Raw genomic sequence first — 26,586 nt, forward strand, 5'->3', positions numbered from 1 at the left:
TGCCAAAGTATTTACAGAGGAAATGATCTTTCTGAGACATGCTTCAAAATTAGTCCATTGACGTGTGCACTTGTAGGTAGGTATGTATGTGTAAAATAAGATTGTGGATTGATGATTGTTGGAGCTGGGTGATGAGGACATAGTGGTTCATTATACAATTTTTTCCTTTTTTTGTTCATTATAGAATTTTCAGTAGTAATGTTTTTGCTCATTCAGACTTACAGCAGTTTTAAGGAACCATTCCTTCCTCCTGCAATAGTTGAAGAAAAAGAAAATATGTACAAATATGTACAAACATGTAACATAGTTTTATCTCTACAGAATTCTTTTATTTAAAAAATTTGTGAAATGTTTCTGAAAACTAAAAGGATAGAGAATACTTTAAGGAACACCTGTGTACTTACCACCCAAGGTAAAAAAAAATTACAAACACAGTGTGTATTATTGCCTAATAACATTTTTTCCCTTGTCCCAAGGTAATTACTATTCTGAATTGATGTTCATCATTTCCATGCATGTTTTTATATGTGTGTGTGTATAAAATGTTTTTATATATATACACACATTAAAGAATATTATGTTGAATTTGTGTATTTTAAAACTTAATGATATTATACTGAACATATTAAAGTTTTTTGGGTTATTTTTATACTTGAAGATTTATACATACGAATATGTCTTTGCTATGTTGGCTCTCTAAAATATGGGAAATGTTGCATTATTTTAAATGGTACATTAGGCCCATTTTCAAATGTATGCTTAATGTGTATTTTCAAACTCCGATACCTTTTCAGTTGAAATATCTCCAAATTTAAAGCATTTGGCACAGTTCATCTGAAAAAAAAAATACTGTTTTTCATTTTTTAGATATATATTGTCTGTGCTGTAGCAGCCAATGTTTGAAATGCTAGATATATAGAATAAGATATGCAAGGTCTTCTACCTCTAGAGAATTTACATAATTTCAAATAGTAATAAATTCTGTAGGTACATTTTAATACCAGAGTGGAGGGGCCGGTGAGGAAGTGGTCAGATGGTTGGGTTGCAGCCTGAAATGTGAAGTTGCCAGCTCTAAAGAGAGTTGGGAGAAATCACCCTTCTGATTGAGAGGAGTTAAGACCTTGTGGAAAAACTTGCTGTCTTCAGGGAACTGATAGCCATTGAGCTGGATCCCAGTGCATGAGGGGATTGTTGTGAGAAATAAAGTCTGAGAAGTAGACAGAAGGCAGATGACAAAGGGCTTAGAAGGCTGTGATAAGTAAATTTAAGATTTTACCTAAAGTCTGAAGGGCCATTGAAGGGTTTTTTTTAAGCTGGGTAGCAACTTGATTAGATCAGTGGTACTACAAATCTACAAATGTGATGAATTGGCCTGTAAATACATACTTAACCAGTTCCCTGACTTTTGCTATTGCCCTGTGGTTCATGTAAATGTAACCATTGGGGAAACTATGTGAAAGGCAAAAGGGACCACTCCACAGTTTTTGCAGCTTCCTGTGAATATTTACAATTATTTTGAAATAAAAAGATAAAGGTAATCACTGAGAAAATGGATTATTGGCAAGCAAGAATGAAAGCAGACTAGTTATGAGGTTGTGATTTCCAAGTGAGAGATGATGATTGTGTGGACTTGGATAGTCATAGTAGATATGGACACAAGTGGATGAAGCTGAGTTGTTTCAGAGATGGAGCTGGTAAGCTGCCAAAGTATTTACAGAGGAAATGATCTTTCTGAGACATGCTTCAAAATTAGTCCATTGACGTGTGCACTTGTAGGTAGGTATGTATGTGTAAAATAAGATTGTGGATTGATGATTGTTGGAGCTGGGTGATGAGGACATAGTGGTTCATTATACAATTTTTTCCTTTTTTTGTTCATTATAGAATTTTCAGTAGTAATGTGTGTGTGTGAGGCAGAGAATTCAGATTTTTTCCTGAGTAACTAATGGTTTCATTTGAGTTTGGGAGGGTTAAGATCGGAAGAGCAATACGTTGAGAGGAGGAACTAGAAATTGTTTTATATTGGGCTTGTTAGGTTGGGTAGGCCATCAGAGGGAAGCTGTAGTTGATTGTCAGAGCCAGGCAGCATTTAAATCATAATTACAGTGGTGGATTAGATGAGATCACACTGTCAGTGTGGAGAGAGTGGAAAGAAGAGGGCTGGGAATACAGCTGTCCATGAATCAACAGCTAGAAATGTGTCACAGGAGGAGGAACTAAAAGAAGGTTATCTCGGAGAGCTGATGATAGGAAGAAGGTAGAGAGTGGAGTCCATGAAACCCAGAGACGGGAGGTGAAGGAAGAGGGAGCTCTCTGATTTGGATAGTGCTGAGGTACTGAGTATAAGGAAGGAGGTGACCAGAGGAGGTTGGGAGACCTCAGGGTGGGGAAGGCAAGCTTGAAAAGTGAATGGGATGTGAGAAGATGAGGTACCTCATTCGTAGGAGAGAAATTGGGTGGTAGCGAGTGGGAGCTCTTCTACATCTTATTAGTGTGCCACTGGTATGATCCAGGTGAAAGGGGGAGAGAGATGATGAATCAGGGAAAGATTAAGTGAAGGAGCAAATGCATTGAGAATGCAGGAAGGGTTACTGGGTCATGTATACAGGGGAGGAATTGTTCTTTGCCTCAACATACCAGCCAAAGAGAGCCTTTTAAAGACACAGAGTGTATCACTCTTTTGCTCAAAAGCTTTCTTTCTTTCCTTCTTTTTTTAATTTTTAAGATTTTATTATTAGAGAGCACAAGCAGGCAGAGTGGCAGGCCGAGGCAGAGGGAGAAGCAGGCTTCCTGCTGAGCAAAGGAGCCCCATGTGGGACTTGATCCCAGGATCCTGGGATCAGGACCTGAGCCAAAGGCAGTGGCTTAACCAACTGAGCCACCCAGGCGTCCCCTGCTCAAAAACTTTCTATCCCACTTAGTGTAAAAGTCAAAATTCCTACAGTGGCCTGCAAAGCTTTAAATGATGGTGCTCTCTCCCACCTCACCCCCCACCTCTGACCTCCTCTTACTGTAATCCTCCTCCAATCTGCTCCAGCCTCACCGCTGGCTACCTCACTTTTAACTCAGTGTAGCAGACCCCTGCCTTGGTGTCTGTGGTTGTGACTCCTTCCTGGACAGCTCTTTCTGGTTTCTGCGCAGCTTACTCCTTTGTTTCTCTCAGACCTTTCCCTTGGTGGTACCCTGTCAATGTAGTTTTCTCTGACCACTGTGTGAAATTGCATCTGTCCCCCTAGCCTGCTCTTATTTAAAACACTTCCCACCACCTTAAATACTGTATGATTATTTACATATTTAATTTGCCTCTTACCATTAGAATGTTCAGTCTGTAGGGGGCAGGAATTTTTGTTTTGTTTACTGTTGGTAATACCTAGTATGGTAGCAGATGTGCCAATGTGTGAATGTAGAGAATGTGCAAATGAGCAAATGAAAGAACAGGGAAGAAAGAAAGTGGTTAGAAAATCAGATAGGTTTAAGGATGTGGTTGTGGGGAGATGGTGTGTTCCTCTTTGGGCTTGTAACAGTAATAAAGCAGGACTCTGAGAAGGGACTGGGGTGGGAAGGATGATTCGAGTTTTGAGGTGAACATAGGAAATGTAAGAACATAGGAAAATCTCAGAGAGTGAAAAAGTGAATTTTCAAAGTGTGATGTAAGATTGCTGGACAGGGTTGAATGCACATTTGTGGTTTTCTGAAATGGAATATGTTTCTCACTTAATAGAATTATAGCAATGTTAAGCTATAAAACAGTAAGGATATGTGGCATAAATGCTTTACATTTTTAGGAAAGGGCAGAGTTTTTTGTTTTTTGTTTTTTTAAATTTATTTTTATTTAATTTAATTTTTTTAAAGATTTTATTCATTTATTTGAGAGAGAGAGAGAGAGCATGAGAGGTACGAGATCAGGAGAAGCAGACTCCCTGGTGAGCAGAGAGCCTGATGTGGGACTTGATCCCAGGACTCCAGGATCATGACCTGAGCTGAAGGCAGTCGCTCAACCAACTAAGCCACCCAGGCGCCCCAGTTTTTTGTTTTTTAAACAGTGATCTTTATTGTATTGAATTTACAAGTGATGTAGAATGTGTCGTAATGTAAATTAACATTCTTTCTAGTCTTACCAATAATTCTCGGGTCGTGGGACTCCTGGCTCAGCTGGAGAAGATCAATACTGAATCTTCAGAATCAGATACTGCCAGATATGTCACATCAAAAATTCTTCATCTGGCTCAAAGTCAAGGTAAATTTTAAACTTTTGCTTCTGAAACTTTTTCAGTTCTTTAAATGTAGATGGTAAGAATTTTCAAACTTTTGATAAATAGATGATTTTCTGTAAAAATTGAACTTTCTCAAATAGACTGAAGAAGTAGAAAACTCAGTAACTGTGGAATGAATTGCTGTTCAAAGCATTCTTTCTAAAAATGAGTATGATTACACCACCACATTTTCAAACAATACTTAATTCCAGTGTTACTTGTTCTAGAAGTTGGAAAAAAGATGTCAAGTAGATGGTTACGAGTGTGATCCCTACTTCAAATGCAAGCTCTGTCATTCAGTGGTGGGGTGATTTTAGGGAAATTTCTTAGGATTCAGCTGCACCATCTCCGAAAGAGAGATAAGAGATATCAGTAATTACCATGAGATTTACATGAGAAGCATGTAAAAAGAATGTTAAAGTGTTCAATAAATGATGTCTGTAATTAGGCATCACTTCAGTAGATACTAAAAAAGGAATTTAAGGTTCCAAAACTCTGGTTGATTAAAACAAAACAAAACAAGATGACACCTGATTTTTCTTTTAAAATAAGGTTAAACCAGCAGCTACCTTAATATTTAATAGCAATATATTGAACACATTCTGTTAAAATTAAAGTCTAGACATTTTATAATTAGTATTTAATTTTTGGAATTCTTTCATGCTGGGGTTTTAGGTCCTTTAGTAGGTATTTACTGTGTTCAGGAACTCTGTTAACCCTTATTCATGGTCACAGACGTATTTTGATAGCTTCTTCCTATGCAGTCCATGTGTTTAGGGAGTAGTTGACAGCACTCCAAAACCTAGGTGAGGTCTCTAATAGATGACATTTGTTTCTAGCAAAATCTAAGATACCTGTCTATACTTTTTAGTTCAGGAAGTCACTGTGCTGGATTCTAGCCTTTGAAAGTACAGTGCTTATTATCCAAGGTCAATGTACAAGGATGTACATTATATTAGTGCAGAGTTAGAGGTACCAAGTATATTCACTGTATTTTTATATGAAATACTTCCTCAAAACAAAACCAGTAAAAACAAAAGAAAACACATTTCTTAGGAGTGTAGCTAATACTTGTATACACTGCTCCCACTCCTGCATACTTTCCCCAGTGCAGTCTGGACGCCCCTACTCCAACATCACCACTGCCCTTGTATGCTATCACTCACCTCTGGGGTGAGTGATACCCCACTCACTCCTGGGTTGTGTAAGACAGTGACTTTGTTCATGTTACCTTGGATTAGCCAGTCAAGACAGTGTCAATTAGTAGTGGAAGAGGGTCCCATCATCATTATAGGATAATTCAGTTGGCTATCCATTTGAGAGAAGAAGTTTGGAAATTTATAGTTCAAGGAAGAAGAAATGCAAGTAACCAGTAAACCTATGAAAAGGTTCTTTAACTCCTCCAAAGTCAGGAATTGCTAATGAAAACAACAGATACACTTCTTAATAGATAGATTGGCAAAAATTAAAGAATGACAACATCCAGTGTTGGGGGACATGAGAAATAGGGTATTCTCTAACCTGTTGGTGGTGCAGTAGTTACTGCTAACTTTGGAGATAAGAATCTGGCAATGTTTATTAAAATTTAGAATGCATTTGCCGGCTGACTCTCAGGAATGTATTTGAATGTTTGAGGATGTTTTGCAGCATTGTTTGTAATATCAAAGATCAGGAAACCCCCTAAATACCCATCAGTGAGAGAATGGTTGAGTTAATTTTGATGTGGTCAAATGGGGGAACTTAAAAAGTTTATTATGTAGTTATTATCATGAAGTTATTTGTGATATTTGGGACAGATAGTTTATATATGGAACTCTGTGAATTGTTCTGGAGTCCTAAGTTTAATGTATTAAATGAAAGAGCAGGTTTCTTTAGTTCATGTAACTATATGTGTAGCCTCATTTTTATACAAATAAACCATTAAATATATATGTAAATGTTTATATGAGCAAGGCAAAAAACCAAACACAAAACCAGAAGAATGATACCAAATTTTTAGCAGTAGTTATCAGTGGGATGGAAATGGAGGGGAATGAGGTAAGTTCCTGATGTACTTAAAGTACTTTTCTACTGTTAGAATTGTTGCAATAAGAACATACTACTTATGTATTTAAAAGATTAAAAAAAACAAACAAACTCCTACAGTACCTGTTCACATATTGGAGACACACATTTCCACAATTTGGTGCTAGTTTTCTTGAGTGCATTACACTTTTTATCTTTTTTTTTTTTTTTAAGATTTTATTTACTTATTTGACAGAGATCACAAGTAGGCAGAGAGAGAGGGAAACAGGCTTCCTGCTGAGCAGAGAGCCCGATGCGGGGCTTGATCCCAGGACCCTGGGACCATGACCCGAGCTGAAGGCAGCGCCTTAACCCACAGAGCCACCCAGGCGCCCCACATTTTTTACCTTTAATAATGTACTACTCATTTATAGCATGCACGATACTTTTTATAATTTACCCTTGATTTTTTTCCCTAGAAATATAATAATTATCCATTTCATGTAGGTGGTCTAATTTGTTGGCATACATCTTTTGGTTGTAATTCCTTTATAATCCTGTGAGTTTCTTTAAGGAAGGAAGTGATGTTCTTTCTGTCATTCTCGATTTTTGTCATTTGTGTCATCTGTCTCTTTCATGATCTGTCTAGCTCAGTGGTTCTCAGCTGCGGTGATTTTTCCCCTGCACTTGCCCTAGGACACTGGCGATGTTTGGAGATCTTTTTGGCTGTGAAATTTGAGAAGGGGATTGTTACTGGCATCTACTATGTAGAGGCGAGGAATGCTGCTAACATTATATAACACACAGTACCACTCCCTATAAGAATGAATTATTTGGCCCCACTGTCAACAGTACTGAGGTTGAGAGACCCAGGTCTAGCTAGACACATTTGTCAGTTTTTTGAAAGAACCAACTTCTGGTTTCATTGATTTCCTGTTTTTCTTTTTTCTATTTCATTGATCTCTTATCTTTATTGCTTCCTACCTTCTATTTGGTTCCACTTTGATTTGTGCTTCCTTTCTGGTTTTCTTAAAGTGGAGCTTTGATAATGGATTTGGAGAACTTTCTTTTATAATGTCGTGATTAAAGCTATAAATGTCCCTGTATACACTGCTTTAACTGCATTCTACAGATACTGATATGTTGTATTTTTATTTTCATTCAGTTCACATATGTTCTAATTTCTTTTTTGATTTCTTCTTTGACCCACAGATTATTTAGCAGTGTGTTGTTTAATTTCCCATTATTTCAGAATTTCCCAATTTCTTTCTGCTGTTTTCTAATTTAATTCCACTGTGGTTGGAGATTTGTACGATTTTAGTCCTTTTGAATTTATTGAGATAGGTTTAATGGCTTAATTTATGGTCATTCCTGGAGAATGTTCCATGTGCACATGAATGTTCCATCTGCTGTTTGTTGGGTGGAGTGCTCTATTAATGTTAGTTAGGTCAGGCTGGTTGATAGTATCGTTCAAATCTTCCATACCTTGTTGATTTTCTAGTTAGGTGCTCTATTAAGTATTAGAATTGAGTATTGAATTCCCTACCTATTGTTGAACTATATATTTCTCTTTTCAATTTTGGTAGTTTTAGTTTGTATATATTTGAAACTCTGTTAGCTGTGTAACATTTAAATTGTTAAATCTTTTGGTGGATTGGTTTGATTGTTTCATTATTGTGAAATGTCTCTGTCTCCAGTAATAGTTCCAGATTTAACGTCTGTTTAATCTAAAAAAAAAAGTCTGTTCATAATAGTACAATCATTCTAGCAGTTATGGCTATTCCTTGCATATTATACCCTTCTCTTCTTTTACCTTCAATCTGTTTCTCTTAAGACAGTATTTTTGGATCTTGCTTTTTAAAAATCTAATCTGTTTTTTTCCAAATCAGTGTACTTATTCCTGTGATTGGATTTACATCTGCCTTTTTGCCATTTGTTTTCTATATGATTCATGTCTTTTATATTCTTCTCATCCTTTACTGACTTCTTTTGTATCATCTGTTGATTTTTTTAGTTTTTAAATTTTTAGTTATTTTTGTAGTGGCTCCTGTAGTGATTACAATATATATTGAATTTCAGATTAGTACCATCTTCTTTCTGGTACAATATTGGAACTTTCTTTCAGTATAGCTCCATTTCTTTCTCACTACTTTGTGCTGTATTGTCATGTATATTATATTTATAGATGATAGACCCCAGTGATACTCTATTATCATTATTGCTTCCACAATTTTAAGCCTTGTAAAAAAAAGTTAGGAGAAAAGTGGAAAATTCAGTACAGAGGTCTGAATGAAGAACAGGTTTTAGACCCAAAACTTGGTTGTTAAAGTAATGGAAATGCAGCGAAGTTGTCTCAGGAGGAGATGTAGAGGGAGACAGGTGAGATTTGTATTCTGGGAACTGCCTACATTTTGTATTTTGCTACAGTAGAGTCCTGTGAAAATGATCAAGTTCATTTTTATGATTTTTATGTTGTCTTGATGAATTTACCCTGTTATCATTATAGAATGTTCCTCTTTATCTGTGGTGATTTTCTTTGCTTTGATGTTTAGCTTTTCCCATTTGTTTCCTTCTAGCCTGTTTGTATTTTTGAATCTAAAGTGCGTCTTTTGTAGATAGCATTTTGACATCCTTTGCCTTCTAATTTGAGCATTTAGTTTGATAACTTTTAATATAATGTGACTGTACTTAGATCTACAGTTGTTTTCTGTTTGTCTTTTCTGTTTTTATTTCTTGTTTCTCATTGCCCTGCCCTCTTTTCTATTATTTGAACAATTTTTGGAATTCCACTTTAATTACCTATTGACTTTTTAAAGTTATACCTGTTTGCATTTTTTAAAAGTCATTCCTCTGGAGATCACAATAAATAATCATTAACTTTTTGTACTTTGCTTATAATTAATATTGTAACCTCATATGAAATTCAGAAACCTTGGAACCTTGCATACCCATTTGTGTTTACTATTCTCTAGCTATAGTTTTGATATGTATTACATCTATATACACTGTTAACCCTAAAGACAATTTTTGCTTTAGACAGCCATGTGTATTGTAAAGACATAAAGAAGAAGAAAAATTGCTTTTATATTTACTCACATGTTTACCATTTCTGAAGCTCTTTTTTCTTTGCCAAGGACATGAGGTTGATCTGGCATAATTTCCCTTTAGTTCTAGACTTTCCTTTGGTATTTCTAGTGGAAGTTTGCTGTGGGAGATTTTTTTTTTTTTTTTTTAATCTGACAAAGGATTTATTTCACCTAATTCTTGAAGGATATTTTTACTGGGTGTAGAACTCTGGGTTGATGGTTTTTGTCCTCCAGCACTATAAATTACATGTAAAACAGTGCTTCTACTATTTGGGGCCTCCATAATTTCAAAGGAGATGTCTATTATTTGGATCTTTGTTTTCTGAAAATTATGTGTCATTTTTCTCTGGTTGAGGTCATGATTTTCCATTAGTTTGGTTTTCAGAATGTGTGTGTAGTTTTCTTTGTAATGCTTGGAATTTGCTGAGTGTCTTGAATCTGTAAATTTGTCTTTTATCAATTTTAGGAAATTTTTCCTGATCAAAATTTTTTTTTTTAAAGATTTTATTTATTTATTTGACAGAGAGATTACAAGTAGGCAGAGAGGCAGGCAGAGAGAGAGAGGAGGAAGCAGGCTCCCTGCTGAGCAGAGAGCCCGATGCGGGACTTGATCCCAGGACCGTGAGATCATGACCTGAGCCGAAGGCAGCGGCTTAACCCACTGAGCCACCCAGGCGCCCCTCAAAATTTTTTTATTCTTCATTCTTCTTTTGGTATATAATTATACATATGTTAGACTTTTGGAGATTGCTTCAAAGGTCCTTGAGTCTCCTATTTTTCTTCCTTTTTTTTTTTTTTTAAAGATTTTATTTAAGAGAGAGAGAGAAAACGAGAGAGAGCAAACACAAGTGGGCTGGGGTGGGCAGAGGGGGGCAGAGGCAGAGGGAGATGGAGAAGCAGGGAGCCCAACACGGGGGTTGATCCTGGGATCATGACCTGAGCTGAAAGCAGATGCTTAATGGCTGAGCCACCCAGGCTCCCTGAGGTTCCTATTTTTCAATCTTAATTCTCTGTGTTGTTCAGATTAGATAATTTCCCTTTTTCTTTATTGAAGCTACTGCCTTTTTCCTCTGCATTCTGCCATTATGTCTGTCTGATAATTATTTACATACTATATTTTCCTTTTCTAAAATGTGTGTGTGTGTTTTTTATACTTTTTGTTTCTCTGTTTTGTGATCTCTTCTCTTTTGATTCATAGTGAGCTTGTTTTCCTTAATGTGATTGAATGTAATTATAGTAGCTGTTTTAAAATTCTTGCCTGTTATAACATTTAGGTTATTATTAGCATGTAGTGGTATAAGAACTGGGAAGGACTGTTTTAGAAAAGCCAAGGGAGGAAACATTGTCTGGGATGTTAGGAACATGGAGAGGTTAGTTAAAATAAAGATCTTTTTGATTTGACAATTAATAAATTATTGGCCACAGTAAGATCACTTTCAAGTGGTGGAATTAGAAGGAAGATTGCATTATGCTGTAATGTGAATGGCAAATGAAATAATGACAGGGAGTATAGACTTTCTGTCATGGGGGAGTTCTACTGAGAAAGAAGAAGGAAATAGAGGAGGAGACAAGTTAAAATAAGATTTGTTACCTATGTGGGAAAACAAAACAATATGTGGGTAGAGGTTGAAGCTGTAGGTTTGTAAGTAGGGAGGAAGGATGGGATTTAGAACACAGTAGAAACGATACATCCTCATTTTCCACCCGAAGGCTGGAAAAAGGAATGCAGAATCGTCAAGGATTGGATACACGAGTGTGTGGAGCTTGGTCATTGTTTATAGAATTTCATCTCTGGTTGACTTATCACTTTGTCTCAGTTCACTGAGGAAATGTAGATGCTGAGAGTTAGAAACGGGTCCAGAGATTGAGAGGTATGGTTGAGAACTGGCACACTTTGGAATAGCTGTGGGCTATGGCAGGGCAGATGGACATGGCTGAGAGTTGAGGTGAGTAAGAACAGTAGTTTTGTGTTTCCAAATGAGGATGGAAATAGTGAATTTTTTTGGTACTAAGAATCTTAAACTTGGAGAAGAAATTCTTGTGGCCTTATTTTTACTGTGATGTAGGAATAGAAAGTGCACATTTTAGCATTTACTTCATTATAAGGGTTCATGCTGATAAGTTTAAGGGGAGAGCCTTGGTATCCAAGTGGGCATGTCTAGAACTGATTTTACAGGAGAACAGCACTACCACTGATGAGTTAGAAGTTTCAGTGAAAGCTACAGTGAGGCTTCCCTTATTTTCTGAAAGCAAAGAGAAATGGGAGTGTTAGGAGGCTGTGGTCTGTCAGTGGGAGATTGGAGGCTAAGATTTCAGAGGTAGGGCAATTTGAGATTTGAGAATTGAGAGAGTTGATAAATTGGAACAAAGTGGGAAGGGTTTTTTTTTGTTGTTGTTGTTACATGGTCAAAAAACTATGTAGTTAGGTGTTGAAGGAATCATCCACATAGATTGAAGTCTTCTTAGATGATGACAGAGTCTAGAGTAGAGTAGAAAACTGTAGTGCCTAGTTTTCATTTAGTGCGGGGAGTAAACTCCATGATTGTGGATGTTACAGTAAGGGGAGTTTTTGGTTTGTCCCATGAAGGTGAAAAAACAATGGTTTGTTAGTAGAGGAGATCTCAGTCTTCTGACTACTCTGTGTGATTAATATTGAAAAAATCATTTGGCTTTAACATTAAATCAGTTGTCTTATTTAGAATGTTAAATCAGGGGCGCCTGGGTGGCTCAGTGGGTTGGGCCTTTGCCTTTGGCTCAGGTCATGATCTCAGGGTCCTAGGATCAAGCTCCACATCCGGCTTTCTGCTTGGCAGAGCCTGCTTCCCCCCCTACCCCCCACCCCCCCGCTCTTGCTGCCTCTCTGCTTGTTTGTGATTTCTGTCAAATTTAAAAAAAAAATCTTTAAAATGTTAAATCATGGGTGCATTGTAGATATTTAAACAGTATTTAGCAGTTGGCTCCATAGCACAGGGATTAGAGCACTGGTCTTGTAAACAGTATTTATTTTACAACTTAATACTTACTGATGGAGGTAGCTGGGCCAGGGAAATGATGAAGAATCAGGTGAGGAATCACTTTTAAAAAAGGAATTGGGGGGATGCCTGGGTGGCTCAGTGGGTTAAAGCCTCTGCCTTCGGCTCAGGTCATGATCCCAGGGTTCTGGGATCAAGCTCTGCATCGGGCTCTCTGCTCAGCAGGGAACCTCCTCCCCCCACCCCACTGCCTGCCTCTCTGCCTACTTGTGATCTCTGTCGGTCAAATAAATAAAATCTTTAAAAAAAAAAAAAAAAAGGAATTGGGTTTTACAAATATTAATGAGTTTTCCCTTTGTTTTAGATCTTTAGATCTCTTCTGCAAGTTTATGTTTAGAAAGATAATAAGGTGTTTGTCAGTTCATTATCTGGATCCAGAATGATGCATGATGGCATGAGATTGTTGTTTTAAAGAAAAATATTTCTTTCTTTCTTTTTTTTGTTGTTGTTTTAAAAGATTTTATTTATTTATTTGACAGACAGAGATCACAGGTAGGGAGAGAGGAAGGGAAGCAGGCTCCTTGCTGAGCAGAGAGCCCGATGCGGGGCTCAATCTCAGGACCCAGGGGTGACGACCCAAGCCAAAGGCAGAGGCTTTAACCCACTGAGCCACCCAGGCGCCCCTAAAGAAAAATATTTCTAATTCCTGTTTTTATTTTGTAGGTAGTTACTGATAGTTGTCATAAATAATATGATCCTGTTACTTCTCTGTAGCACATTTGTCCCTTTCTTTAATAACTTCTAATTTAGAATAACCTGATTTTCAGGTGAATATCAGACTAATGAGTTTTTTCTGAGATTTTGTGACTCCTTTTCTATACCTTATATACTTCATGTTCTTGTGAAATTTTAAATGTGTAATTTGTATGTGTCAAAACTATACCCCTATGGATTTTTGTTCATTTGTAATGGAAATTGAAAAGGATTTGCTCTGGGCCAAAGTGTGATGTTCTAAAGGCCTAGCCTGACTTTACCCCCCCGCCCCCCCAATCAGGGCTTCAGGGCTCATTTTAATCTTAGACTGCTTGATTATCTCTATGTAAAACAGATTTGGTACTGTCACTTGAACTTTACTGTGTAATTGTGCTGTATAGAGAATAGGTTATTTGTGTTCTGTTTTTAAAATCTGAAAATGTGAAAGAAATGGCATTGTCATCCTATTTCTGGCACTAATATCCAGGTGTGAAACAGTTGGAGAGGGTTAATAAGTCTCTTGTGCAACAATCCTGCCGAAAAGAATGAGTCCTGTGGGTCTTTTAGAAATACATGAAATCAGTGAAGCTTTGCGTTCAGAAATACCTGGGTCACCTGGTTTCTTTCTCTTACTTGCTCAGTGACTTTGTGCAGGTTTCTTCTCCTTTCTGAACACAAACTCCTGGTCTATAAAAAGGGTGATTTTTCTCCTGAGGTGTTAAAGTGAGTCATAAATGAGGTAATAAAAGTCAAGTACATATAATTTGTATGTGATCTACCTAAATGTTGGCCTATGATCTACCTTTCTTATCTTGTTAATCGAAGGGAAATAATAGTGGAGAAATTCTAGAAACATTTAAATAGGATAAAAATTTATACTGGTTCCCCCCCCACCCATAAAAGGGATTATTTGCGTGATCTGGTCTCCAGATTCTTTCAGAAGCAGCAAGTTTTGTTTATTCCTTAGTTTTGTTTATTTTTGTGTAATTCAGAATTTTAAAATAGTATTAATTCAGTAAAAACATTTGAAAATGGTACTAAATTTTTGCTTTTACCAATTTTGATGTTTTCTAGCTCTAGTTGTAAAGATAATAAAGAGACCTGCCATTATCACCTTCTACCTCACCTCTAGTTCTGGTACTCATACTCTGTTGTTGATTTTAAGATTGTAGATGGATTGACAGGGATTCATCTAATTCATGACAGGAGATGTTATTAAATGCAAGAAAGGGCTTATAAACTGAGATCTGGAAGTTCCCACCTGGTAGAATTAGCAGCATCAGAGGGAGAAACATCTAAGAACCAATTTATAATGTTTACTAAACCAATTGAGTCATGTTGATTCTACATTAGCTATAGGATAAAGGCATATGTAATTTTTTCTTGTTTTAGAAGAAAACTTTTTTATACCTTTCAGAAAAGACAAGGAGAGAAATGACAGCCAAAGGTTCTACAGGAATGGAAGTTCTGCTGTCAACCCTAGAGGTAAATCATGGACAGGCTTTAATTATGTAACTATTAATACCAACAAGCAGAAGGAAAAAATGTATATACAAAGTACAAAATTTTTATCCTAGAGGTAAAGCAAATGAATGGAAATTTTATGTTTTAAATTATCACTTGAAGCAGTGGCAGAAGCATTCTAATATATATTAGGTAAACCTCTAAGTGTATTTCCCTATGATTATAATGTTAACCATACTTTTAATTTTAATATGCCACTTGGTAATAAAAAAGTAAAGCATTAACTGGAAATAAAGCTTTAGTCTAAGATAAATGATTGATATTGGAAATTCTCATTTATTGTATTATTTTAGGTGATAAATATTTGTGATTTAGTTTACTACATATATTGGTTGAATAACTGTATTATGTTTGTAACAATTAAATTTCTATCCCAGTGTGAAATTTTGGGGTGGATCAGAAGGATATATTTAGAATCAGAATTTTAAATTTTATTCAGTGCTATGTTAAAAACAGGGAGTATGTTGTATACCTTAAAAGTACATAGTATTATATGTCAAATTCTATCTCAGTAGAACTGGGAAAAAAAAGACAGAGTTGAATTCATATTTTTTGATAGGAATTACTTCCTATTAAAAATGGTACAAGATGTCATTTTCCCCTAAATTAATCTGTCAGTTTAACATAATCTCAGTAAAAATACTAAAATCTAAGTCCACTGGGGAAATAATAAGAGTAGAAAGGACATTTCTGAAAAAGAAGAGAGAAAGGACTAGCTGCACCAAATATCAGAGAACATTGTAAAACTTTAGTAATTCAAATGGGTTAGAAACTGTATGTGAGTCATAGACATAAGTGTAGCAGAATGGAAAGTCCAAAAATAAACTAAGATCACAGGACTGTTTATTTATTTATTTATTTATTTATTTATATTTTGTTATGTTAGTCACTGTATAGTACATCATTATTTTTTGATGTAGTGTTCCAAGATTCATTGTTTACAAATAACAGCCAGTGCTCCATGTAATACATGCCCTCCTTAATACCCACCACCAGGCTCACCCATCCCCCTCCCATCCCCTCCCCTCTAAAACCCTCAGTCTGTTTCTCAGAGTCCACAGTCTCTCATGGTTCCTCTTTCCCTTGGATTTCCCTCGGATTTCCCTCCCTTCACTTTTCCTTTTCTTTTCCGGATGTCCTCCATGTTATTCCTTATACTCCACAAGTAAGTGAAACCATACGATAATTGACTTTCTCTGCTTGATTTACTTCACTCAGCATAATCTCCTCCACTCCCATCTATGTTGATGCAAGAGTTCTGTATTCATCCTTTCTGATGGCTGAATTATACTCCATTCTATATATGGACCACATCTTTATCCATTCGTCTGTTGAAGGGCATCTTGGCATAGGGCAATTTAAAACCACTTAAGAAAGGTAGCCTTTCAGATCAGTGAGGAGTAGAGGGATTATTTACTAGGGGGAGCTGGGACAGATGGTAGCCACTTAGAAAATAATAGTGGATCGTTACTTCCTATACCAAAGTAAATTCCATATCAGTAGCAAAGATTTAAGCATGGAAAATATAATACTAGAAGAAGTAATGGGAAAAATTTTTAAATAATCTTAAAACAGGGAAGGCTTTTCTAATACAAACAACCCAGGAGCTCTAAAGGAAAAGATTGTTAAATTCAACTATATTAACAAAAGTACATGAGGAAAAAAACACCATAGACACTTGGCAAACTGAGGAAAAATGTTTCAAATTGTTTAATTTTTTGACATATAAAGAACTTCTATAAATCAGTAAAGAAAAATTAAATCAATAGACTTTGATTTAAATGTGTAGACATTATGGACAGTTCCCAGGAAAAGAAATGCAAATGGCACTTGAGCTTGAACACCATTCCTTGGTTTGTCTGTTTACTCTATCACAATTTATTGAGATCAGCAGGAGTGGGAGGTGGTGAATTATATATGGGAAACTTGTCTGGGTAAGGCCTAGAGATAACAATGCAACTTCCATTTAGGGTCAAATCTGAGCTCAGTCACATGGCCCAAATCTAATTACTGAAGGGCTAGAAAATGTCATTTGGCTGTGTACCCAGGAAGAAGATGAGATCTGTTTGCCAAACACATGCAATATTTTGCCCCAGTCCTCTCTTCTCTTTAACACATGTCTGTCCCTTTCATTCCTCCAAATTCCTCTCTAGTGAGTTGGTGGTGCATGTAATACCCGCAATGCTGAGACAGGGGTTTCTGGTTAATATGTAATCCTCTAACTGGTATGGATGTGGCTTTTTGGTTCTGTTAGTCTATAAGGTCAAATGGTGAAGCAGAGACAACATTCACTCCCTTTTGGAAGGGCAAAGAATAAGGGTCCCATGCCAGTTTACCGATACACAGCACTTCTCAAATTCCTCTGTATAAACATTTAAAATTCCTTTACTTTGGAGGAGAAGTAGTTCCTTAAATAGGTCATAATTCTGCTTTCTCTGGTTTTCTTATCCAGGCATCGCTTTTAATAAAAGAGATGTAACCAAAGTACAGTGTTTAAACATTTTCTCTTTTAGATTGGTTATCCACACCTTTGGACATAGTTGCTCTTCTGCGTTGTTGGTGGGAGTGTAAATTACTCCATGAAGGACAATTTAGTAAATATTCATTGAAGTAAATGCCCATATTCTTTGACTCAGAAGTTCTAAGAATTTATCCCATACGGAGATGTATTTGATTCTGTATAAACATGTTAATTTCTTGTTGCAGTTTTTTAGTAGCAAATGATTAAAAAAATCAAATAATCCACTGGTAGGTTACTGGTTTCATAAATAATGGCATAGCCATATGGTTTTCCTTTAGAAAGGGTGAAGAAATGATTTATTGATATATAAAAATATCGATGTATTAAATAGTACCAATAGGGCAATACCATTTAGAGAAATGAATCTGTATATACACATAATTTACATGGATTTCTTTTCTGTGTGCACATTATCTTTGGCTGAATATGCAAGCAACTGATAATGGCATTGCCTTCTGAGAGGGGAGCTAGGTGACTTGAGTAGTCACCATATACACATTGTTGTGCCTTTTACATTTTGATTAATTCATTTGGGTTATCTATTTGGTAGAAGATGGTGAGTTCAAATGACAAATTAATTCCTCTTGTAATAATGTTGATACTAAGAAAACAATAGCTCAGATGACTTGTAGACATTCTCAGGGGCAAGAAGAAGCTACTGAAGTGTTAAGCGAGAATAGTGCAAGCCCAAATACCTTTGTGCTTAGGAAAGTTGGAAGGGTCATTTGTAAAAATATAGGTAGTTCACAACAGGATCAGAAAAGGTTTGGGAATCATAGATTTACAATGGTTTAATACAGCAAATAAACTATTTATTTCAGAACACGAAAGATCTTCAAACTACACTTAATATCTTAAGCATTCTTGTTGAGCTGGTGTCAGCTGGTAAGTTTTTGTTTCCTTTGGTCTAATTTCTGTTTGTAAGCAGTGATCAACAATATATCGTGTACTTTATTTGGAATTTTCTGATACTCCTATAGAGGCTATTCTGAGTATCAGAATTTGGAAACCGAAATGTCATACTCTTATTTTTGCTTTGTTTGTGATTTGAGGGGTCTTCCAGTATTCCTCAAACCATCAAACCCCATTTTCAGTGCCTTGAATGTAGAATTTTGACATCACTTGTATTTACCCTCATTGCTATGTTCTAACTAAAATACTAAATGAGATAAAAGCAAATTTGATTTTGAGGTGTTTGATTTCAGAAGTCATCATTTGAAATATTTCTTGAATGCTAACAAGTTGTGATGTCTAGTATGCTATGGGAAGATTTGCTGTTTAAGCAATTAAAAACAATTTTTTTTTTTTTTTTTTTTAGGTGGAGGCCGAAGAGCAAGTTTCTTGGTCACCAAAGGTGGTTCACAAATATTGTTGCAGTTACTCGTGAATGCGAGCAAGGAATCTCCCCCAAATGAGGAGTTGATGGTGCAGATTCATTCTATTCTCGCAAAGATTGGACCTAAAGGTAAGGCTTCCACTTGTGTGTTTATCATAGAACCATTTGTGACATTGATTCTGTTTGCCTTGAAACTTGGTAAATTTTGAAAATCTAAAATAGTACTGCTTTTTCTTGGTCTTAGTCATGGACTGCTTTTACAGCCAACTGGTGACCTGAAAAAATTGATCCTAAATTCATGAGGAATTCTGTTGCATAGGTTGGAAAAAGGGAGAAAGATATCAGAATCACAAGTGTGTCTCAGTGTGTGTGTAGTTTGTATTTGTATGTGTGCAAAGGATACATATTTCATGGATATGGTTGAAGCTGGAAGGAGGAAGTATGGATGGGAATGCTTTGAGGAACATGTAGGTAAAATGTGTTTGCTTTTCATTAGTACTCATATTGGTGTTGCACACTCTCAGTGCTTAAAAAGCTTATGATCTAGTCAGACCAAAAGATATAAAAATTGTAGGACTGATTATCATAATAGTAAGACATGCAAAGTGTTAAAAAACAGAAATTAAGAAAACATGGGATTTGAAATAAGGAGAAAGCTGATTTAGGTTAGGTTAACAGAGAAAGGCATCCTTGGAGTAGAACCCAAGTTCAGTTTATAGTTGTCTAGCTACACAGATTAAAATGATTCTCTAAGCTCTTAGAATAGTGATCATTTAGGAGTTCTCCCAGTGCTTTTGTGGCATACATATGAGATAAATTTTGAAGTGTTTGGTTAAAATGCTTATTCTAAAAAGTGTGTATACAGTTTATGACATTTCATTTCATTCAAAAACTATACATGAATAAATTGTGTGTGTTCATTTTTTTTAAACAGACAAAAAATTTGGAGTGAAAGCTAGAATTAATGGAGCTCTTACTATAACCCTGAATTTGGTCAAACAGAATTTGCAGAATCATCGCTTGGTTTTGCCTTGTCTTCAGCTTTTACGAGTATATTCTGCCAACTGTAAGTATTTTAGAGCATCTTTCAGTTAGCTCAGTGTTGTCAGCTTACGCAAAATGAAAATGTAAAAGTACCTGAACTCCTTAAATCTCTAAAAATTGTAGACAAGAAAAGATAATACGTAATATGACCCTTTGTAACTCCTAATCCCACCACCACGAAAGTGATGTGGAGTAGGAAGGTGAGTTGATAAAATCTTGAGAATTCTCATTTCCTGCGGTTTGTAAAAGCTTGTAGTGAAGGGAATGAGTAGGCAGTCTGTGGAAAGATGTGGAAGAATTGGAGGGTATTGGCAGCTGGAAAAACTGCTGAGCCTGTTTGGATTTTCGCAGATGAGAGGAAAGCTGAGAAGGAAGGTGTATGGAAGATTAGTTACCTGGAGCTAATTATTTATAGGGAAGTAGAAGAACAGAAAAATGAATAGTATAGCATCCTCCGAGGAAGCTGGAGAGAAGAGAGATCACAGAGAGTTTCCCAGCGCAGATATACACTGTCTCTAATATTAGGTCCCAAACCTAGAAGGTATGGATTTTCTTCCTATTCCCTGATTACAGGATTAGGGTGGTTAACAAAACACCTGAAATTGAAATTGTGGAGAGTACATGATATTGCAGAATAATGGCATTCAAAGCAGTAGAGTTGGGGGTGTATACATATGTGTGTGTGTGTGTGTGTGTGTGTGTATACAAAATTTTATGTATGTCTATGATTATTTATTTATATTTATACTTTGACAGTATGGCTAAAGGTGAGCTCATAGGAAAATAGCTTTGACCACTTAAATAATTAACACTTACGTAATTAAAAAGAAGGAAGTGAATGAATTGGGTATCTAACCAAAGAAGTTAGGAAGGGAGCAATAAACACAAGGAAAACAGAGGAATGTAGAGGAAAAAGGAATACATTAGGGAAAAAACCCCAGTTGATTTAAGAAGTAAAATGATTGGATTAAAAATAAAATAATACTGTATTAGTAATATAATGGGACAGATGGTAGCTATGTTTGTGGTGAATATGGCATAATGTATAAACTTACCAAATCACTAAGTTGCATACCTGAAACTAATGTAACATTTGTGTGTCAACTATACTCAGATAAAATTAAAAACTAAAACAGATAAACCATTGAATACCCCAATTACGGAAAAGGAAGACCGCAGAGAGATAAAATTAGAAAGGATAATAGAAAAATAGATACTGAGGAATTTAAAATCATATAAGACTTTAGCTGACATATTTGGCGGCATCTTACTGAATTTACCATTTGAAGACTAGTAAATGTTTTATCTATGACTTTTAAAATATATTTGTTCAGAGTGAAAATGTTAGGCACATTTTTCTGGTTAGGTAATTGTTTGCATATTCTGTGTGAAACTCTACAGTTGTTAGAGTTTTCTTTTTCCCTATTATAGCTGCTTTAGCCAGGGTCCTCGTCACCCTTCAGCTGGACCACAGCCTGCGACCGTGTCTCTCAAATCTGTCTTCCCCAAAGTGCTGTGACATCTGACCTGTGTATTAAAATGCATGTCTGATTGGTCGGGTCCTTTTGGGCAATTCCATGTAGTTGCAGGAACGAACAACTTCTAGGCTCTGTAATTTGTTTACCTTCTTTTCCCACCTCATCATCCACCAGCTTTTATCTGGTACTGTAAGTTTTAATGTGTAACTTTATACCCATGGTGTTCACTGACTCTGTTCTATTTGCTGTGTTATCCCTGTCTCCAGAGACATGTCCTTACAGCAGCCTCTGTCCTAGCTAGCTCCTCTTCATTGGTACAGAGTGAGCCCAGGCATCAGTTTCTCCAGAGATGCCTTCCGTTTCATTATGGACTTGGGGCTCCATACTGGTGTAACTAAATAGCCTGCAGCACTTAATCTGTTTCGAAAGTAACTTATTAATTATTTGTTTATTTTTGTCACTCTCCTCTAGACTGTATTCTCTGAGGGCCCACACTGTTAGTTTTTGTCTTTGAATCTCCATGACCTGGTATTTAAATTATTGAAGAAATAAATAGAGCATCTTAAAACTCTTACTTTAAAATAGTAACATTTTGTTGTTTTACATAACTGCAAGGTAGTAAATAAAGCCAAAACAAAAAACAATAGTCTTCCCTTCAAGTGACTGGCTAAGGTAGTCTTTATGAGTGACTTGGGTCTGCTAAAGAATTTGTGTATGTTTTCAGCTCTATAGCACCAAGAATACACATTTCTACTTGTTGAGGTTTTAAAATCATTTTGCATCCTTTCCTCTGCCTCCTAGCTGTGAATTCAGTATCCTTAGGGAAAAATGGAGTTGTGGAGCTGCTGTTTAAAATCATTGGACCATTTAGTAAGAAGAATTCGGGTCTCATGAAGTGAGTAAATACTTTGGGTATAAATAGAGGTGTATTTTTTTCTGGGCCTCATCATCTTATCTGTGCAACCAACAGGTTGAATTGTATTATATCTAGGGTCCTTTCTTAGTTCTTAAATACTGATTTTTGTTACGGTAAAGGTTTTCTTCAACGGAGGTGTATCAAAATTAGAAACCTTTAAATTCGTTGACTATAGTGTTTTGGAAATTTAGATGTCAACATTACTAGATAATCTAAGAGGAAAATGATCATTGACAGAGTAGCATTCATTCAGAAACATTTATTGAATGCCTACTATATTCCCTACCCAGGTTTGCAGTCTTTTAATGATGGCATCCTTTATTCTCACAATTATCTGAATGTATTTTAAATTTATACATTTCTTTTTTGTCAAAATAATATCATTCTTTTTCTTTTTTCTTATTTTAAATTATGTATATATATTATAAGGTATACATATTTATTTCTTGGTAGATCTTTCAGCCTCAGAAAATAGAGCAATTTCCAGTTATTTGGTTATATTTAGTATTTTTTTTTAAACCATATTAGAAGTCGTTTTTTTTTTTTTTAAAGATTTTATTTATTTATTTGACAGGCAGAGATCACAAGCAGTCAGAGAGGCAGGCAGAGAAAGAGTGGGGTGAGGGGAAGCAGGCTCCCTGCCGAGCAGAGATCCCGATGTGGGGCTTGATCCCAAGACCCTGGGATCACGACCTGAGCCGAAGGCAGAGGCTTTAACCTGCTGAGCCACCCAGGTGCCCCTAGAAATCATTTTAAGAAAATATTTTATTGTGGAATTACTCAAAGATACCTGGAGTTTATATTATATTAGGCTGAAATTATTTTGAATTAGGTTTATTAATCACTTACTTGAAATTAGTAGTTATTAATATTGTCACTTTTGTTTCATTTATTTCCCCTTTATGCTTTTATTTTTCCTGAAGTATTTTAAAGCAAATCCCAGATGTCATTCTCCTATATGAATTTCTATAAAAAAAAATCCAAGATATTTTATCATTTTTTCCCTGAATACTTTAGTATATCACTCTACTAAATAGCAACTTAAAAAATAACTATAATACTAAAATCATACTCAACCAAATTATTAATTTTCTCCCATTGTCTCAAAGTGCCCTTTTATAATGAGTTTGTTTGAATCAGAATCCAAGCAAGGTGCACACATTATTCCTTATCACATTTAGGAAATTTCCAAACCTACACAAAAATAGAATAATTACAGACCTATGCAAAACTAGAAGAGAACTGATGTACCCGCCACCCAGTTTCAGCAGTAACCAACCTTGTGCCATTTTGATCTCCATTTTCCCTTCCCTGTCCTTCCTTTTTTTTTTTTTTTTTTTTTTTTTTTTTTTTGGTGGGGTATTTCAAAGCCATTACATTTGTTCTGTGAATTCTTTGGTATGGTCACTATCAGACACAACTTTTTTCTTTTACTGTCTCTGGACTATTGTTTCTTTGTCCAGCAATATTAATAATCCCTTAATATCATTCCTTAATATTTTCTGGCTGTTTAAGAAATGTCTTCTTTACAGTTGGCTTGTTCCAGTCAGGATCTAAATGAGATCTGTACATTTTATTTGATTGCTATATATTGAAATCTTAAAAAATCTTTAAAAATCAATAACAGTTCCTCTATTTTTGGATTCTGTTTTATTTATTTGCTGAAGGACTTGGGTGATGTCTTATAGATTGTCCCACCATTTTTGATTAAGATGACTGTATCCTGGGGCCCTTTACCATGTATGTATGTCCCTCCAGTTTCCTGTAGGCCAATAGATCGGGAGGCTTGATTAGATTTGGGTTCTTTTTTTTTCCCTGGTCAAAAATATTTCATATGTGGTACTAGTACTCTGTTTTGCACCTCTTAAGATCACTGGCTTGAGATGATCCCTCCATTTCTCAACTAATAAGTTAGCAGTATTTCATGACATTGTCTAGATCCATATTTCTTTAGGGGTTGCAAAATAGTGACTTTTCTAATTTTCTCATTCTTTCTACCTCTTTTAGTTGTGACTCTTGTGTGGAAGAACTCACATCACTCTTTGGTTAAATTTTACAAATAAGTTTAGAACATTTCCAGTCTTTTCACTCTTTTGAAATAAAGATCAGGGTGAAGAAAAAAAGTCAAATATTTTAGCTTATATCCTTCTTGAAAATGGGAGCTTATTTGCACATATGTTTATTCATGAAATTTTACTTGGTGGGATGTCTTAACTTTTTACTTATGTAAAGATCATAATTCTGGAACATCTGATGAAATGTAAAAAGCCAAAAAGTGATTATATCACAATTAAGTAAAACCAACTTACAGAATTGGTGTAGTATAGTGAGTGGGCTCTGGAGGTAGGGAGACCTGGATTTCATTGATACCTGGTACGCTACCTAACTTATGCCCTGGTTTCATGTCTATAAATAATATTATTAGCCCCTATAGCAGAAGATTTATGTTAGGTTTTAATGAGATGATTCTTCTAATTAACACAATGCCTATGAATGCAATGTGATCAGTTTAAGTAAGTAATCTAGTAATGTGGATGTGAACTAATTCTAGTTAGGACTAAATGTATAGTTCAGTATTTTAAAATTTATATTCCATTTCTCTCCTTGACCTGTAATGTACTTCTTAATTTGTTTTTTTATCTAGTGGTTACGATCTCATTCTTAAGGTGTATATTAGCCTATTCTAACCAGTTACCAAATCTAGTATAATGTTCCTGGGAGAAAGAGAACATTTCACAAGTGCCATTATAATATACAGTATGGGGATATATCCAAAATTAGGCAGAAATCAATGGGTCTAAACTCCTGAGAAAAGAATAGAGCTATCTGAATTATCCCTTCATTTCTTCCTGTATTTATATTTAAAAAAGAAAAATTTTTTCTTTGTTTTTACCTTAAAAAGAATAAAAGATTCATTGATCAAACATCTGTATCTTGCTCTCTATCATTTTTAATAATCTTAGGGTCTCTCCCTTAATTAAAAAATCTTGACATCTGGAACACTCTTTTTGCTGTTTTTCCTCCCCTAAAACAATGTCCTGTGCTTAGTGGAATAAGATTAGGGTTATTATTTATTATACATATTATTTATGTTTGAAGGATGATGCTGCCCTTGAAGATGTCCTTTCCTTTCCAATTTAGGTTTTGGATTTAAACACTGTTAATCCAGATGGAGGGAATCCAGGAAGTAATGGGTTCTTCTTGAATGTCCCCTTAAGGCTTGACACCCCCCCCCGCCCCCCGCAATTTAAAGCAGATACAGCTTTCCTAAGTACCTGGAGCTGAAGCTCTTCTTCCTTCTCTGCTCCCAAATGAATAAGCTACAAGGTGCTTTTTAAGCAGTTGTTGGTTGTATTATTCTGTGTGGGACATAGGAAGATTGGAAAAATATATGAAAAATATATGAGAAAATATAAAATAGTATTATGTATTAACATAATATGGACTGTGTATTTTGATAAATTTGTTATTCTAAAATTCTTCTGTTCCTTTTTATAAATTTGTCCTGGCTTATAAGTGTCAGAGAATTTCAGAAATTTTTTTGTACTGAAGTTTTAAAAAATTTATTTTATTTTATTATTTTTTAAAAAGATTTTATTTATTTGTCAGAGAGAGAAAGAGCGTGCACAAGCAGGCAGAGTGGCAGAGGTGGAGAGAGAAGCAGGCTCCCTGCCGAATAAGGAGCCTGATGCAGGACTCAATCCTAAGACCCTGGAATCATGACCTGAGCCAAAGGCAGTGTCTTAACCAACTGGGCCACTCAGGCGTCCCTAAAAATACATTTTAAATAACATTTTGGTAAAAAAATGTCAAGTGACTTTGTACCAAATTTCATAATTTCTTTTCTTTTTTTTTTTTTTAAGATTTTATTTATTCGTTTGACAGAGAGAACACACTAGCAGGGGGAGTGAGGCCTAGGCACACTAGGCAGAGGGAGAGGGAGAAATAGGTTCCTTGCCAAGCAGGGAGCCCGGGCTGGGGCTTGATCCCAGGACTCTGGGATCACAACCTGAGCCAAGGCAGACACCCAACCGACTGAGCCACCCAGGTGCCCCTTCATAATTTCTTTTAATCTAGTGCAGCTGTAAAATAAGCATGACGAGCTTTGGAGTCAGAAAGAATTGGGTTAACATCCTAGTTTTGCCAGTGTTAAAGAATAACCATCAACCCAAAAACATGTAGTTTAAGGATTAGAAGCTGTCAGAATCACTTTATTTGGTTCAAATACATTTTAAACTACTATCAACCAGGGAGTAAGACTATTTCTAAAAGCACTCTAAGATATTTAAAATTTTGAAAACAGTCTTAACTGTAGGTGGGAAAATCCTGTAAATTCATTGCAACTGATTGCATCCAAGTGATTGTATTTGTTTCCTAGAGCAATCATAGCAAAGTACCTGTACAAATTCGGTGGCTTAAAATTATAGAAATGTGTTGTCTTACAGTTCTGGAGGCTAGAGATCCAAGTTAACCTGTCAGCAGAGCCAGTGCTCTCTCTGGAACCTTTAGGGGGAATCCTTCCTTGCTTCTTTCTGGCTGGTGGTTTGCTGGCAATCTCTGGTGTTTGTTGGCTTGGAGCTGCAGCATTTCAACCTCCACCTCTATGCTCGCATGAGGTTCTCTCCTTGTGTGTCTGTCTTCAGATAGTTTCCTTTTCACCACCAGTCATAATGGATTAATGGCCACGTATTCCAGTATG

At 35.9% G+C, this 26,586-nt stretch overlaps 1 protein-coding gene across 4 annotated transcripts in view; it reads left to right on the plus strand.

Annotated features, from left to right (window-relative positions):
- Positions 1 to 26,586, plus strand: part of AGTPBP1 (ATP/GTP binding carboxypeptidase 1) — a 158,874-nt gene that overhangs the window by 34,704 nt on the left and 97,584 nt on the right. For 2 of the 4 annotated variants that reach the window (XM_059411753.1, XM_059411754.1), the window contains exons 3-8: positions 4,113 to 4,237; positions 14,486 to 14,553; positions 17,935 to 17,998; positions 18,432 to 18,578; positions 19,384 to 19,515; positions 21,773 to 21,866. In XM_059411753.1, coding sequence (XP_059267736.1) covers positions 4,113 to 4,237; positions 14,486 to 14,553; positions 17,935 to 17,998; positions 18,432 to 18,578; positions 19,384 to 19,515; positions 21,773 to 21,866 — 630 coding nt within the window. The remainder of the gene's footprint in view (positions 1 to 4,112; positions 4,238 to 14,485; positions 14,554 to 17,934; positions 17,999 to 18,431; positions 18,579 to 19,383; positions 19,516 to 21,772; positions 21,867 to 26,586) is intronic. The other 2 variants (XM_059411755.1, XM_059411756.1) reach the window with 2 other exon arrangements.

This window comes from Mustela nigripes, chromosome 9 (assembly GCF_022355385.1).
Source record: "Mustela nigripes isolate SB6536 chromosome 9, MUSNIG.SB6536, whole genome shotgun sequence".
Lineage (NCBI taxonomy): Eukaryota > Metazoa > Chordata > Mammalia > Carnivora > Mustelidae > Mustela > Mustela nigripes.